At 39.2% G+C, this 16,390-nt stretch overlaps 1 protein-coding gene across 1 annotated transcript in view; it reads left to right on the top strand.

Annotated features, from left to right (window-relative positions):
• Window positions 1–8,854, top strand: part of LOC145407194 (transferrin-like) — a 320,468-nt gene extending 311,614 nt beyond the window's left edge. The window contains exon 15 of the mRNA XM_080278231.1: window positions 8,420–8,854. Within this exon, the coding sequence (XP_080134357.1) occupies window positions 8,420–8,623 (204 nt within the window). The 3' untranslated portion in view covers window positions 8,624–8,854. The remainder of the gene's footprint in view (window positions 1–8,419) is intronic.
• Window positions 8,855–16,390: the final 7,536 nt, after the last annotated feature.

Raw genomic sequence — 16,390 nt, 5'->3', positions numbered from 1 at the left:
ACTCTCGTGATTGACTACTGCAATTGCCATTTCACTCATTTTCTTCCTAATTGTACTCAATTCCACTGTTAGTTCACTGATGGTTGTGTCTTTCTTATTTGCCTCCCTTCCTAGTTTTTCTATTTCTTCCTTTTGCAAATGCATCTGCTTCTTTATTTCATCAATTTCATTTTTGAAAGCCATTTCTAGTTTGTTTACACGTTCAACCAGTCTGTTGTGAGTCTCTACTTCAACGAGTTCTTGGTAGAAATCATCATTTTGCTTTTTACCTTTATCCCTTTTCTTTTCCAAATTTGTTTTACTGAAGTATGTATCCATTTTGCAATACTTAAAGTGCAAAGCATGTACTTACAATCTCCGTGTTGTTGTAGTCTAAACAAACCTCAGAGATGACTCAGCGGATTCTTTCGTCTTGGTTCTATTTCCTGTTTGAACAAGTCTTGTTTAAACTTTTTTTTTTTTTTCTTTTAATAATGAACAATCATTTAGTCTAACCTGGTACTGAGCTTGACTCATACAGAGATACTATTTAGGTAATGCCACTGGCCGTGATGATTTGGTACGGAGCGCCGGTGTCGCACGTCCGCCTAGATTGAATCCCTCTGTGTGTGTGTGTGTGTGTGTGTGTGTGTGTGTGTGTGTGTGTGTGTGTGTGTGTGTGTGATTTACCCAAAAACTATTGGTTGTATCAAAACTCTGAAAACATCATGAGAAAGCGTGTGAAATTCTGCATCTAAACGTGTGCTTAGCTCATGCATGGTGAGGGCAGAATTTTGCACTAGAATGTGGAGAAGTTATTTGAAGCTATCTTTATTCTTCAGCAAGTTAATTTATCACTGTATTTCTGTACTTTTACTCCTCCATTTTATGTGTGTTTTTAGCTTTTATTACAGTATAAACATCAGGAAGGTGATGGTATACAACGTATACCAATATAACCAATATCCGTGGGCAAATTTGGCCATGAAAATATTTTTCTTCGTGCCCAGAAGGAAGCAGACAGGCCTAGCTGGATAACTTTCCTGCATTCCGCGCAGTGAGCCAGTTGGTGTATGGCAGGCTTACAGTAATGAAAACATGCATTCCAAAACATGTGTAACTGTCGTGTTCATTGATTTCTTTGTGAATATTTGTTGTTTATGCATTGTTTTCTTAGTATCTAACATTATAATGGTTATTCCCTTGTGTATTATGATGTCTACATAGCTTAAAGACCAGAGAACACTGTCACAATTAGCACTTCACCAGATCCTGTTTCAGAAATCAGCCACTAGGTATGCTTCCGTCGCCCAGCTCTGATGTGGGGTAGGTATTGAAAAAGTAGCCAGTGCTTAATTTCTTTTTAATTTTGACACAAAGTAAAACACCCCAAAACTTATTTTACTCATCAAATTACTCAGCTGGCAGGATATGCTACAAAGAATTTACATTATGAGAGCCCTTTAATTATACTGACTGTTCTGTTACAGTAAGTGAAGATGAGTAGGAGCAGCAAGCTTGGTAAATGAGTTTGGAAGTGTGTGCAAGAACTAGATTTGGTAATGAATGTAGCAGGGTAAGTTATGGTGTTTGTCAGAAATAATTCAGGGAATGCATAGTGAGGTTCAGTGGTAACAAAATTCAGAATATGAGAGCTTCCAGATATCTAGAAGCATAATGAGCAAGGCTGTAAGTTTAGAGGATGATGTGTAAAGTGTAAATCAGGCAAGGAAGGTTGCAAGTCCACTGAGACAGTTACAAATAATTGTGAGATGAACATGGTTGTATATAAGTCATTGCAGGTGGTTGGTGGTGACGACCATCATCCACTCACTTGATGTAATGCAGCGTATGTCTTCCTTCGCCTTCATCATTCATTTTTTGTGTCTGTCCACCTCTCTTCCTATTTCTCCCATCTTTCATGTCACTCCTTATTACTCTTCTTACCCTTTTAAGGTGGCTTTGCATTGAGTGACAAGCTTAATGCTTTCCTGTTAGCCAGGAAACCATTTAAAACACTGGGTGGTAACCATATAACCAACCCATATGTCTTCCCTACTTGTCAGCAAGTGGATTGGTGGAGGGTTAGTGCCCCTCCCTGTAAAACATCTAACTCACAGTCAAATGGCCACTCTTTACCGGATTATGACGTCTGGGTGTATATAGATAGATAGATAACAGTATTGTGATCCCTACTCCAATCTTTGGAAGTGAAGCTTGGACATTGTTAGAAGGACAGTTGTCAAGAGTGAGAGGAGTGGAAATCAGTTATCTGAGAGGAACATAAGGAGTTACATGGAGAGACAGACAGATGGATGTGGAAGTTCAGGAATGTTTTGGTATTAGATGTGCTGAAAAGTTTTAGAAGTACACTGAGATGGTTTGGCCTTACGGAGAGTATGGAGAATGAGAGATCGACTAGGAAGATGTAAGTGAGATGGACGAGGAGAGTAAGGTTGAGGAGAATGATGCCTCCCAGTTAACTTTTTGGGTTAAAATGGCCACCCAGTATTTACAGTACATTCACCATGATTGGATTTTGTTATTCCCACCATTATTCCATATGGTGAGCATATAGAATTCGCCCCTATCTGTCCATCTTTTCATCTGGGCCTGTATCTCAGAAACTGCCAGATGGACTGGCTTCATATCACACAGAAAGATAGAGTGTGTCATTGTTCATGCCCATATATGTAAAGTTGCCATATTTTTTGTACTATATGAGCTATTACCATATAAGGAAAAATCTGTTTTGTGTTATCTGTTCGTCTGTCATTCTGTCTGGGCCTGTATCTTGGAGACTACCTGGTGGTTTGGCTTCATATAACACAGATAGATAGAGTATGTGTCATAGTTGATCCATGTATATGTAAAATTGCCATATTGTTAGTGTTTTTTGAGCTTTGACCATGTAAGGAAAAATCTGTCTGTCTGTCTGTCCTTCAGGACCTGTATCTTGGAAACTACTGGATGGATTGGCATCATGTCATACAGAAAGGTAGATTATGTGTTGTAGTTTTTTTTTTTTTTTTTTTATATATAAATACCAGAACAGAGGAAGGAAAAACAAATGAGTAAAAAAAATAATCCATACACCAGATTAGTGGTGTCCTCCATTCATGAAATATCTGTAACAGTTGGACTTGAACTGCTGTAGGTTGAAGTTTGGAGGGAAACAACTCTAGGGAAACAAGTTCCAGAGAGATGCAGTTCAGGGAATGAAAGAATTCTGATAGGTAGAAGTTCTGCAATATGGCTGAGTGATGTTCCAGCCTTGAGCGCTACCAGATGCCTATGTAGCACGAGGGAAGGCATGGAAGTGTGGCACAATGGTTGCAACTTCGTCCGAGCATTTGCTATAAAAATATCTGTAAATAATGCAAGAGAGGGAACATTCCTTCTTACTTGTAGGGGAGGTAGTTTATTTATAATAGCAGGGTTATTAATAATTCCAGCAGCTTTGTTCTGAATTTTGTGTAGTTGTTTTAATGCAACCTCTCCACAGCCACTCCACAAGGGTGAGCAATGTTCCAACTGAGAGCGCACATGACTCTCATAAATTATAGCTGACTCCTCGTCAGTGAAGAAGTTACGGACTCTGTACAATAATCCAAGTTTCTTTGAGACGATTTTAGCAAGTGATCTGATATGAAAGGTCCAGCTGAGGGCATTGTTAAGTGAGACACCGAGAAATTCAATACTTTTGGAGATGGGAATATTAGAAGCATTGAAGGTAATATACGAAGCTGGCAATATCTGTCTATTAGTAAATTGTATATATTTGGTTTTACTAGCATTAAATGAGACAAGGTTCTTTTGTCCCCATTCATTAATTGGAGATAGTCGTACTAAGTTGAGAGTTAGAGAGACAGTATTAGACTTTTGCGAATGGGTGTCTGAGTATGAATGAACTATGAAGTATTGAGTCATCTGCATATGAATGGATGGGATTGTGGGTGACAGATAAGAGATCATTAATATGAACTAGGAACAGGGTTGGCACCAGAACTGATCCCTGTGGCATGTCGGCATTAACCCGCCGCATCCTGTTGACGTACATATGCGCCCGAACGTTTTGTCACTGTGACTCCCGTTGACGTTTATAAACGTGATGCAATTGCAAGGTCTGTCATTTGCACATTTTTCAAATTTTGCATGATTTTTGGTACACATACGAGGGACACCTTCCTCTACCTGAGGCCAGGCAGGGACAATGCCTTACCCCGCGTGACCTCCCCCCTGCATATTATTGTCTTGGCAACTCACCTGCTATCAATGACCTGGCCAGTAAAGACATGTCGCATCACGGTACGAAATTCAAGGCGAGAATGATTGCCCAATCAATGACAATGTGGAGGACAAAGTTTATGTGGCGTTAGAGGAAGAAGCGATCGGAAGTGATGAGCACGTAACATCGGCAAAAAAGGTGCGGTATGTTGATGTGTTTGGTGAGTGCAACAATGCTTATATCACCTATATTACTGTGTGGAAACCAATATACTCTTGTACTACATATAAATTTGTACCAAATAAATAAATATTTACCTCTTCTGAGTGGTTTGAAATAGTTACCCCTCCCATAGAAAACTTCTTCTCTGGAGCCAGGCTCGATAGAACACTGTACCAGGTGAGGGTAGGGTCACCTGTACCGGCATTTCTAAGCTCAGGTGAGCAATTTCTCTCTGAATTTTTGATGTTTCTCATAAGAAACAGAGGTTTTTAGTAAAAAAAGAAAAGAAAAAAAATATGCCGGGATTGGGGGAGGTCATTGGTGAAAAATCTGCCAGGATGCGGCGGGTTAATTGAGTAGAAATTGGAATGTACATTATCAACTGTTACTTTTATTTTTCTGTCGCTGAGATATGAGGAAAGCAGAGGAACAAAAGACGTTAGTCCATAGCAAGGGAGTTTGGACAGCAGGGAACAGTGCTATACTGTGTTGAAAGCTTTAGAAATATCAAGGGCTACTGCATGAGTTTCTCCATGTAGGTCGATTGATTGATGAATGGTATGAGTAAGGAGACTTAGTATGTCAATGGCAGATCTTTCGTGTCAAAAACCATATTGTCTATCACTAATTATGTTGTTGGATTCAAGATGTTCAACTATGTGCTTATTAATTAAAATTTCAAATACTTTACCATGAGATGTGACAGCTATTGGTCTGTAATCGGAGGGGTCAGAGGAACTTCCTTTATTTGGAAATGGGTGGATATTGGCTTCTTTCCATGAATTAGGGATGCCCAAATATGTATAATTGCCATATTGTCTACTTTACGAGCTATGACCATTTAACAAAAAAACTGTCTTGATAAGTGTGTTTACTGTACTGCAGATTTCAGTCTGACCTGCACTAGGGGTTGTTTTCACAGTCGTCCCCAGTGCAGTCCCCAACAGCCTACTCGCCTCTGAACGCATATTTTCGTTTTCACAGTCGCCCCCAACCAGCCTTCTGAGGCCTCTGTTGGGGACGGCATTCAGGACGGCCCGAACAAATTACTGTAACATTCTTGGAGGACCTGCAGCCTCCCCAACAGACGGTCGCAAAAGTAAAAAAGTAAAAGAATAATAATGTTTCATATTTTCATTATCATTTCAATATTATATACCCAATATAATATTTCTGGGATAAAAAACACACCCAAAATTGAAAAAATATATATGTTTGTGTATTTTTATGAGACTTTCTACTACAGTAGTGCACCAACTTTTGCTACAGCAGGATTCGCAGAATCCACTTTCGCGGCATGCACCAAATATTCCCTAACTTCCACTTTCGCTTGAAAAAAATCGATTTTCGCGCACAAATTTTGGGTTTGGGACAATATTTTGAACTTTGAATTTCCTGCACCGCCCGCCCGCAACCCACCGCCATCTTGAATGACGTCATGTCAACACTCTGTCCACCCATTCCCGCCATTGTGTACGAGCGTGCTAGCTCCATTGTGTTGGATTCTCACGGTTCAATGGCCATAGAGGAGCTTAACCTGGATGAAGATTTCGATGGATTTGTTCAAGAGAACCTAGCACAAAGGGAAATTCAACACAGAGTGGAAGTGTTGCATCAAGTTGCATCTGAGGAGGCAGAGAGAGAGAGTGGTAGTGAGGCAGCAAGAGGTGGCGCCAATACGTCTGGCGTGGCTAAATAAACCCGCCACGCGCCTCGGATACTTATCCCCAACATCCATTAAACACCTCAACCTGGTCTCTGTGGTATGTTTCTCCTCATATAATGTGTACTGTACAGTTTTTATTGTTTGTATCTCACAGTGCAATGTACAATAGTGATTTGATGTACTGTATTGCAAGTGAAAATGAAAATCTGATGTTACTTTAGGATAACCGGGAACCAATTAGCCTTTTTGCCATAAAGACAATGCCCCAACTTTCGCTAATTCCATTTTCGCGCATTATTTTTGGACCCAATTAGGCACGAAAATTGGTGCCCCACTGTACGTATCTGAATACTACCCTTTCGCAGACAGGTGGAGGCTCCACAACAAACAGACCCAATAGAAATACGAGAATCGTTGTCTAATGCACATTTTCATGAAAATTCTAATATCTTATGCCCGATGTAAAAGTTGATGTAGCAAACACCCCATTTAGAAAAGAAAATGTTCATGTATTAATAGTATATCCATTAATAAACCACACCACCACTCATTAGACATTATACATGTTGCTTCATGGTTATTTTTACTTAAGCCTTTTTTACAATACTTATGGATTCAGCTTACTTCTGATTTCAAGTAGGAGCGTGGTGAGGTTGCCGTTAGTTAGCTCTTCATTCCGATGACGTTTCTTATTATTTTTGCTGCATTCTTACGAATATCATCACTCCTAAATATATTAGTAAGAACTGTGTGAAGTGGATTTTCCAGCCATGTTATTCATCACATTCATTACATTCATTCATTCATTGCCAGACGCCATGTATCCCAAACGGGGTGGCCAAGGGCTTAGAGTTAATTGTTTTGCAGGGAGGGGCACTAATCCTCCACCAACCTCACTTGACACGTAGGGATGCCAACAGCATCGGGTGTTCCCAGGCGGTCACCCATCCAAGTACTAACCAGACCCAACGTCATTACATTCCAATTTCTAAATATTCTCTACATATGGAAAGTGTTTTCGCCACCCAGAACTACCAGCCCTACCGCATCAGCACGGGCAGACGTCCCCACGTTAGTAAGCTTTTGAAAGCCATTCGGAGCAACTGTGAAATCCAAAGGTGCTTTTGGTTCAGGCCCGACACACGTTCGGGCCCAAAGGTTAGGGACAACTGTGAAAACGGCCTTAGGAATCTGAAGATGAAACTTGGCAGACCGATTCCTAAGAGTTTGTTACTGTTTTTTTATCATTATCCCCACCATTAGTGTACGAGTCCTAGTTTATACCCCTATATATGAAATTGCCATACAGTAAAACCTCGAGATAACAGACTTCAGTAGACCGGAATTTGCTTTTATCGGAATTGAGGAGCTACCAGACTAAATTCTTATATATATCAGAAAAAGTACAATAAAACCAAAAGCAGTCCGGACTGTTTGACCACTTTAGCTATGTTCACCACAATAAGGTAAATAAAAGATATGTTTATCAGTGTACAGTACAGTATTAGTATATATGTTACACCAGTCGATTAGTGTAGTGAATATATAATACAGTACAGTGCTGCATTGGTAGTGAAAACAGTTTAAAAACTGTAGGTGCAATCCGGACTAATGTCTGATATATTGGAAAAAGTCCAGGTTAGCAGGGGGAAGTTGGGATGTAGCTTTTATCGGAATTTGCTTTTCTTGAAATGGCTTGGGCCCCAATTAGTCCATTATAGTGAGGATCTACTATACTACCTTGTGCACATCAATATTTTCTTTACCACATGGTGAAGATATATCTTTGATAAAGGCTTATTCCTTTTTTTTTTTTTTTTTTTTGAAAGACCATTGAAACACCACTGCTCTCACCAGATAACAGTGCAAGTGCATAACAAACATTGCAGTGTGTGATATTATGTGAAGTGATAACTTATTGTGTGTGCAATACTGAAACTTGTGACTTGAAAATTGTGTCTGTCAAGGATGCTACCCCTTGTGGAAAGCATGGCATTACTATGGGGAATTCCCTTTTTTTTTTTTTTTCTTCCCCATAGGTTGCAAGGTCAAAGGTCCCCCTCCCTGTCTTCATTGAACCCATGTTATATTGACCTTGCTGTATGATAAATCAGAATGTGATGGGTTTTCACTTGACCTGACCTTATTCTGTTCAGATATTTTTACTTTTTGTACTCTTGTGTCTGCTTACCTAATCTTCTGTAATATAGGTATATGCTGCGGATGATAAATAGTCCATTATACTCATTGATGATGATAATGATGATGATGCATCATGTAACACACTTCTCTGTTGATAACATATCTCTTGTTCTTCCCTCTAGGATTCTGCAACTGAGCTGGTGAATGTACGGGAAGACACATTCCACCAGTCGCTTGACGATACATATTATCAGGCCCTCTCAAAACTGGAGTCCTGCATGCCTAAAGAATCTCCCCTCATCACTGTCCATGAGGTAGCAGTTGCTGGAGAAAGCAGGCTGGCTCCTTTCTTACTCCTCATCCTCACCTGTCTTTTTGTACACTAGCATCATACTTTTTTTTACCCTGCTTGCTCACTATGCTTCTCTGTTATGGTACAGTATTAGGAAATAGATCTCTGCTGCTGTTTATATAAGTTTGGGTTAGAATATGCATTAGTGTACACAAAAATATTTTACACTGATATATCTGGAGCCAACTGAATACATCTATCTTCCCCAGTCTGTCTTTTCCCCTGCCACAACCTTCATTCTTTCACATACAGTGTGTCCATGAATCTCAAGATAAATGTACAGTACCATGCTGTAGGCTATATTTGGTCTGACTTTCTTTGATTTTTTTTTTTTTTTTTTTTTTCAGCCTATGGTTCCTTGTTTTTGCCCAACTTAAGTATGCTGAATACAACATCTTCCAAGATTTCAGCTTGCAGAATAATTACATAATAACCTGCAAATGTGAAAAAAAGTTACTTTTATACTTACTGTGACAAAGGCAGTGCCAAAACATACCAACTGGTATGCCATCACACATAATTAAGTACAAAAACATGAACAACCTGCATCTTAACTTAGTTGTACTGTAACTGTAACTAAATTTTATTATTTCAGTAGTAAACTACTGCATATCTTCTGCCATAACCATGATAAATTATCTTACACAAACAAAAGTGTATAATACTGTAGACCTCCACAATATGAAAATGTGGATGGGAATTATTTGATGTCCCTCTAACTTGTTGCCTGTGCCAGTTAGGGTCTAAACCCACGTCCATTGGAACAGTGGATGCCCTCTCTACTGGGTTGACTGCCACCTCCACGCAAATGAAGCCTAGATAGTATCTGATCATTCCAGTCTGACAAGTGTATCCTAAGCTGAAGAAAATCATCTGAAGGCAGCAATAAAAAACTAAAAATATGTCACTGAACTGAAGTGGTAAAAGTTTTTGTCTGCCTTAAGATTATTAATGTAAGCTGTAAGTATTATACAAGTTTATACCCTGAGGAACTGTACTTTTAAGTCTCCCCTAGTAGTTAACTCCTTCAGTATGAGAGGTTTCTGACGATAGTAAAGTTATATAGCTGTGGCAAGAATAAAGCATACAGCACATCTTGTTCTTGATGTGGTTTATGGAAACCATTTCTAAACCCCTTACTGTTGAGAGGTCTACCTGTTCTTAATAAAACTGTGGCAATAGCAATAATAAAATAAGAGATGTAATGATGCTAAAGGGAAGGAGCAATGATGAGTGGTGATGGAGAGGCTCAGAGGTGTATGCTAAGTCCTCTTCATGTCACCTGGTTTGGGGGACATTTTTCCTATTGTCCTACTAAGCTTGGGGATGCCTTTATTTTTTTCTTACCATCTCATGATAGTTTTATTCAGCTTGGGAGCTTGGGACAGATTCTTTGAGCTGGAGGATCTGGAATTAGCCTTAATACATCCCTTCAATACACATGGCCTTTCCTAGCCTGAATAAAGTTTCTGTTAAGAGTAAACTAAAAGGGATGTCACTCGGATTCAGGGGGTTATGTTTGACTAATTTACATAAAAATTGCTGATTATAGTTCCAATGCTACCTGTAATTCCTTTACTCTGATGACATATTTTTTCCATTAGATTCATGCTATCTCTAGACAATTTTACAGAGACCAGGAAAATTTTTCAAACTGGAGGGGTTAGCCTTCATTACTTTTTCTAAATGAGATCCATCAAAAACTGAATAAAACTGACTAAAGGTAACAAAAAAAAAAAAAAAAACGATAATAGAAGTCACCAGATACAAAGAGTTCAAAATGTTTTGCTACTTCCCCCAGCAGTAACAAGTGAATGGAAAAAGTTGTGATATTTTTTAATACATTGCATACTTGTATTTATAATGAGGACTGCCCGTATCTGATGATGATGTCCTGGATGAACTCTGGTATAAGGTACAGTATCGGACAGTAGATGCTGATTTGCGAAACTTCTGCATAGTGTTAAACCTATTCCTTTTTTTAAGCTGGTCTCTTACTTCTTTCTTCACACTTGTTACAGCCAGGCAACTTTATTTTGGTTAGGGGAACTTCCCTCCAAGTATGAGGGTCAGTGAAGAGCCTTCTTCTTTGCTCTCCTTGTCTCATTCTAGTAGTTAATTTACTCTGGGAGCTGCCTAGCATGGGCCAACTGGTCTACTGGAGTTATTCTCTCTTTTCATGTTCTTATAATTTTGTACAGTCTCTCAAACTGAATAAAATAGTACTAAGTATGTTGGTAGCAATATTGAAATAAAATGAGGTGTAATTTTTGTGAAGCTGTTATCTCCTTCAACCCAAGGATATTATTTCTATTTAAGTCTTGCCCTGAGCAGATACTTTTATTCTTCTTAGAAAAAAAAATTGTTAGTGAAGGAATGAAGGAAGGCTGTATTTAACCATTTCAGTTTAGAAAGTCGCTGAGTTGAATAAAACTGTTTGCTGATTGCAAATACAGAGTATAAATGATGTCTCATGGCTGAAGAGGTAAAGATAAAAGTGTCAGAGGTAAGGAGAACAGATAATAAAAAAAACTAAATTCACAGGACAGCAGTGTTCATGTTTTATATCGTGAAATATGCAAATCTGGTGTACCTCTGTTATCATTTAGAAACAGTTTAGGTGTTGTACTTATGCACCATAATGGTAGCATACTATCATTTATGCAGTATAATTAATATGGATCATATCATAGTTCAAAATTAACAAAACACACAATATGTTAGATAGAAATTTCAAGGCAAACATAAGTAAATCTGATACATTGGTCTTGAGTATATTTCCTATTGGAAGGGAGGCAATAAATTGGTATATACTGTAAAAAGTATAACCTTAAAATGAGGTGAATAAAATTTGGCCAAAATATGTACCTGTGTTAAACTTTTCACTCTTATCTTAAATGTCAGGACCAGCTTGCCTAACCCTGGGCTTCTACACTCCTCATGGGGCGGCATAGGATTGGATGATGGATGGATGGTTATTAAACCTTAATACTGTACAGTACATTCTGTCCCAGCTCTACCAGGCATGACAACACCACTTTGAGGACTCTAACTGCTTCACTTAAAGGAGATAGTACCAGTACATGCTGTTTGAGGAGTCTGATGTATGGCAGCATTATGTGACCAAAAAAGGATAAATATACAATACTAGCAGACTAGAGTGAACTGAAATAAAAATGGTAAGAAGGATGAGCAATGGTTCCTTGAGGGACAGTCTGGTCAGTGCTGCACTGAGGTAAAAGTCTGGTGCAGTCAAAGTGTACTGATGACATGGTGTGAATGGGATGACTGAGTTGGTATGGAGATATGATGAAGAGAAGAATCTTACTATGCAAGGAGGATTATGGATATGAATGCCTAAAGCAAAGTGCCAAGGGGGAGTCATAAAACTACATGGCATGAGGTACTACATTAAGACTTCAGAACTTGTTGTTGTTGCCTAACTCCAGTCTGTGTGGCTGAGCAGACAATTTGACCACAGGTAAGCAACCAGTAAGAGTGTTTGTGCACCTGGAGAAATGCCAGATGTCACCAATATTTTAATTTTTCAGATGGAAAAAAAATCACGTCAGGCAATAATTTAATGTCCTTTTTCACGCATCTTATTGTAAAAATACTTAAATATTCTATTTCTTCTCTTTATAACAGTATTGTGTCAATGCAGCTTGAACAAAAGTAATTTAAAAAAAATATTCCACAGCGGTTCCAGCCTGGTTTATGCATGCATACAAATAAATATATGTATATCTTTATCCAATAACAGAAATTAGTTATAATTTATACTAACAAATTAAACTCCTTGTGAGTAAGAATAAAACCTAATTCATTTCATGAAAGCATGTCGATATTTATATGCTACCTCCAGTAAAACATGTTTTCCAAGGAAACTAAAACAGCCGTCTGTCTTCACTGGCAGATCTACTCCATCACCATGCTTGCTTCGTATGTCTGGCAGCGCTAGACTTCGGTACGCCTTAACATTTTAGAGTCTAATAAATTTTAAACTATGGATAGACCATATGTACCAGTTTTTGTACAAGTCATAGCATATACAAATGTCAATATTCATATGCCTTTATTACTTCTTACAGTCCAAAAACCGTCTTTTTGGCAAATATTGTACTAATCTTCTTAACCCCTTAACCGCGGGGTGTCACTTTCGTGATGCTTGAGAGCAAGGGATCATACCGCGGGGTGTCACTTTTGCGATTCTGTGTTATTTTGAATTCGCCCGGGCTTTCAAGTGGTGGATTGTATCATCTATCAGTATTGCCAATGTCCAACACTAGTCAGCACTCCTAATCTCATCTGTACTCCCATCCATTGTTGACAATTTAGCCATTTCTCCCCGTTCTTGACTCCCCTCCCTGCCTCCCCTCCATTACCCTCTCCTCTCCCCTGCCCGGCTGTGCTACGCTAAGTAAATCTTCCCTGGAATTTTCCACTGATTTCGTCCATTGAAATAAGCACTATGCCCTATTGTTATACCAAATAATATATACCAAAAAGAAATAAGGTAAGTGAGAATGCCATACACCTGGAATTGGCTAATTATCACCTGACAACACCTCACGTGCACTCATTCGCTAATTTTCGCTGTTTATTTCCCCTTGAAATATGCCGTATAATCTATTCTCGTAATAAAAATATATATAAGAAAGGAAGGGAGAAGCCTAAGTGATATTTTCATTCACCTGGAACTACCTAATTATTGCAGGCCACCACACTGTATTCTACGCTAAGTAAACCTTCCCTGGAATTTTCCACTGATTTCATCCATTGAAATAAGCCCTATGCCCTATTCTTATACCAAATAATATATACCAAAAAGAAATAAGGTAAGTGATAGTGCCATACACCTGGAATTGGCTAATTATCACCTGACAACACCTCACATGCACTCGTTCGCTAATTTTCGCTGTTTATTTCCCCTTGAAATATGCCATATAATCTATTGTCGTAATAAAAATATATAAAAAGAGGGAAGGGAGAAGCCTAAGTGATATTTACATTCACCTGGAACCACCTAATTTATAATGTATTGTCTAGATTTCCTGCCAATCATTTTATATCTATATATTAGCAGCTCTCATGAGGCTGATGTTGGCAGTAATGCATTCTGCCTAGGTAGGCTACCCCGGCCCACCAGTATCAGTTTACTGTCGTCTTTCAAGGTGAAAGTATGTCGGATTCGCTCCTGCTAACTTCTGCCGCTTTTTAGCCCCATGCAATGGGCCCTGTGACCTCTACCCCCTACTAAACCTCGTGTGGAAAGAGGTAAAGGGCTGACAATTGATAGAGAGTGACTACGATCTTTCAGGTGAGTAAAACAGTGCTAGTGGAATTGTAAATAATGTGTAAACAGCAAGTGAAAGCAATGAATGTAAATATAAGTGAACATTGGAAAATAGTTTTATAAATTACTTCAAGTGACAGCATAACACAGTGTAAATAAAACAGAAATGTAAATAATGTAAATAAAATAGAGAACGTAAATAGAAATGTAAATGAGTAGTATTATAAGAATACGAGTAAATATACTAGGAGTAATGAAAGTGAAAGTTTCACTCTGGCATGTATGAATACTGAGTTATGAGAGTGAAGGTGAAAGTGCCATTCACTCTCAACGCTAGTATACAGGACGAAAAGGTGAATGCCTCGTATTTTACTGAAAGATAAATTGAATCCCTACAGTGACAGAACACCAGCAGCGAACGATGTCAAGTGGGAAGGTCATACGACCTCGTAATTTTCATTGCTTTCAAAGTGTTTTTTTTTTTTTTTTGGAGTATGGATTCCAAACTATTTGAGTGTTTCTAGTGATAATATCAGGCTGTGGTAATCATATTACGGGTTGTCGGGAAGTGTAAAGTGGAGACTTCGTTACCCAACTTCAGAGGTCTCCACAAGTCCTACGGTACTCGACGAAGGCTCAACAAACACCCCAGGAGAAAGCTGAAGGTATGTGCCATAAGCATACAGTATATGATTTTAATATTCTAGGACTAATAACTGATTTTTGGCAAATATTTTTAGAGAGTCTGTCGGAGCGCGAATATGCCCGCGAGAGCCGCAAGAAAAAGCAAAGCCCGCGGTTAAGTGGTTAAGAAAGAATATACCAATACATTCCTCGTCCTTCTGCCTACGGGTGACTTTACATTCCCTCTTCTGTCTTTCTTTCCTTCATTCTTTCCACTTCCTTCTGCCTGTGGGTGACTCTACACTGAGTGACAAGCCAAATGGTTTCCTGTACACTAGGAAACCATTTACTATGGTGGGTGGTAACCATATAACCAAATTTTGGCACCTGGTGGTTTAATGGGTAATTATTATGCTTCAGTCAGATTGAGCCTGTGTAGGTTTATATCCAAGGGATGGTTGGGGTTTATTGCTCACGTAATGCCATTCAGGGATGAGTGAGGCTGGTCACTCTCATCTTAAATGTCAGGACCAACTGCCTAGCCTCGGGCTTCTACGCTCCTCATGGGGCAACGTAGGATTGGATGATGGATGGATGGATGGATTATTTTATTGGCAATATTATGGGGGTAGGGAGTTTTTTCAAGAATACTCCCCCAGCATCCCTGCTTGTCGTAAAAGGCAACTAAAAGAGTTGGCGGAGGGTTAGTGCCCCTCCCTGGAAAACAACTACCTAAAAAAACAAACAAGAAGCCTCGGACAAGGACTGACCAAACGATGATGACCCAGGACCAGACAAAGGATTTGGTAATGGCTACGTGGAATGTAAGAGGAGCGAATGAAGAGGTGAAAGAGAGAGAGATTGTCCATGTGCTTGAGGGTGCAAAAGTGGATGTATGTGGAATGACTGAAACAAAATGGAGAGGAGAAAGTGTGAGAGAATGGGAGTATGGATGGGGTATATGTGCAGAAGTAGGTGAGAATGAGACGGCAAAGGAAGGAGTATGTATAGTTGTGAGTAAAAGATGGAAGAAGAGCATAAGACAGTATGGATCAGTTGCGTCAAGGATTGTGTATGTAATTCTCTTCCACGATTCTTCTGTGAGTTAGAATTACACACACACACACACACACACACACACACACACACACACACACACACAGAAACTTGTACACATAACAGGCTAAACTTGGAGTGTGACATCCGTAGACTATCAGGCAGCAAAATTTCTTGGCAAATTTATGGCCGTTCGAAAGTTAGGTTAGGTCACTTTGGGCAGGGTTTGGTCTGATTAGGTAATTTTTGGTTGGGTTGGGTTCAGTTCGACTAGATATAGAGGGATTAGGTTAGATTGCATTAGAATACGTCGGATTGATTGGTTTTAGGTTGGGTTTTATTTGGTGGGTTAGGCTGGGTTAGGTTCGGTTGGATTAGGTCATTTTAGGCTTGACTGGGTTGGGTTAGGTCGGGTATGGTATGGTTAAGTGAGACTGGGTAGGATTAGGTAGGGTTAGATGCGGTTAGGCTGCGTCAGAATTGGTTAGGTTAGGTATGGGGAGGTTACGTGAGATTGTGAGGTTAAATACAATTAGACTGGGTTAGGTGAGGTTAAGTTAGATTAGGCTGGGATAATTTAGGTTGGATTAGGACATTCGAGGTCAGGCGAAGTTCAGTTCGAGCAAATATTTATAGGTTAGGTGAGACTGGGCTAAATTAAATCGGTTTAGATATGATTAGGTTGGTTTGGGTTAGGTGAAGTTGAAATACAGAACCACAGGTGTTTATTGATAAAGTGGACTGGCGTTTGAACCGATTATGAGGCACGAGTTTTGTTGACGTCACTTCATAAGCTGGTGGTTAGATTTTGCTGGATTTTCCCGC

This window comes from Coenobita brevimanus, chromosome 72, assembly GCF_032717465.1.
Source record: "Coenobita brevimanus isolate Jiangsu-jjx chromosome 72, ASM3271746v2, whole genome shotgun sequence".
In the NCBI taxonomy this organism is placed as follows: Eukaryota; Metazoa; Arthropoda; class Malacostraca; order Decapoda; family Coenobitidae; genus Coenobita; species Coenobita brevimanus.
This window is presented reverse-complemented; position numbering and strand designations above follow the sequence as displayed.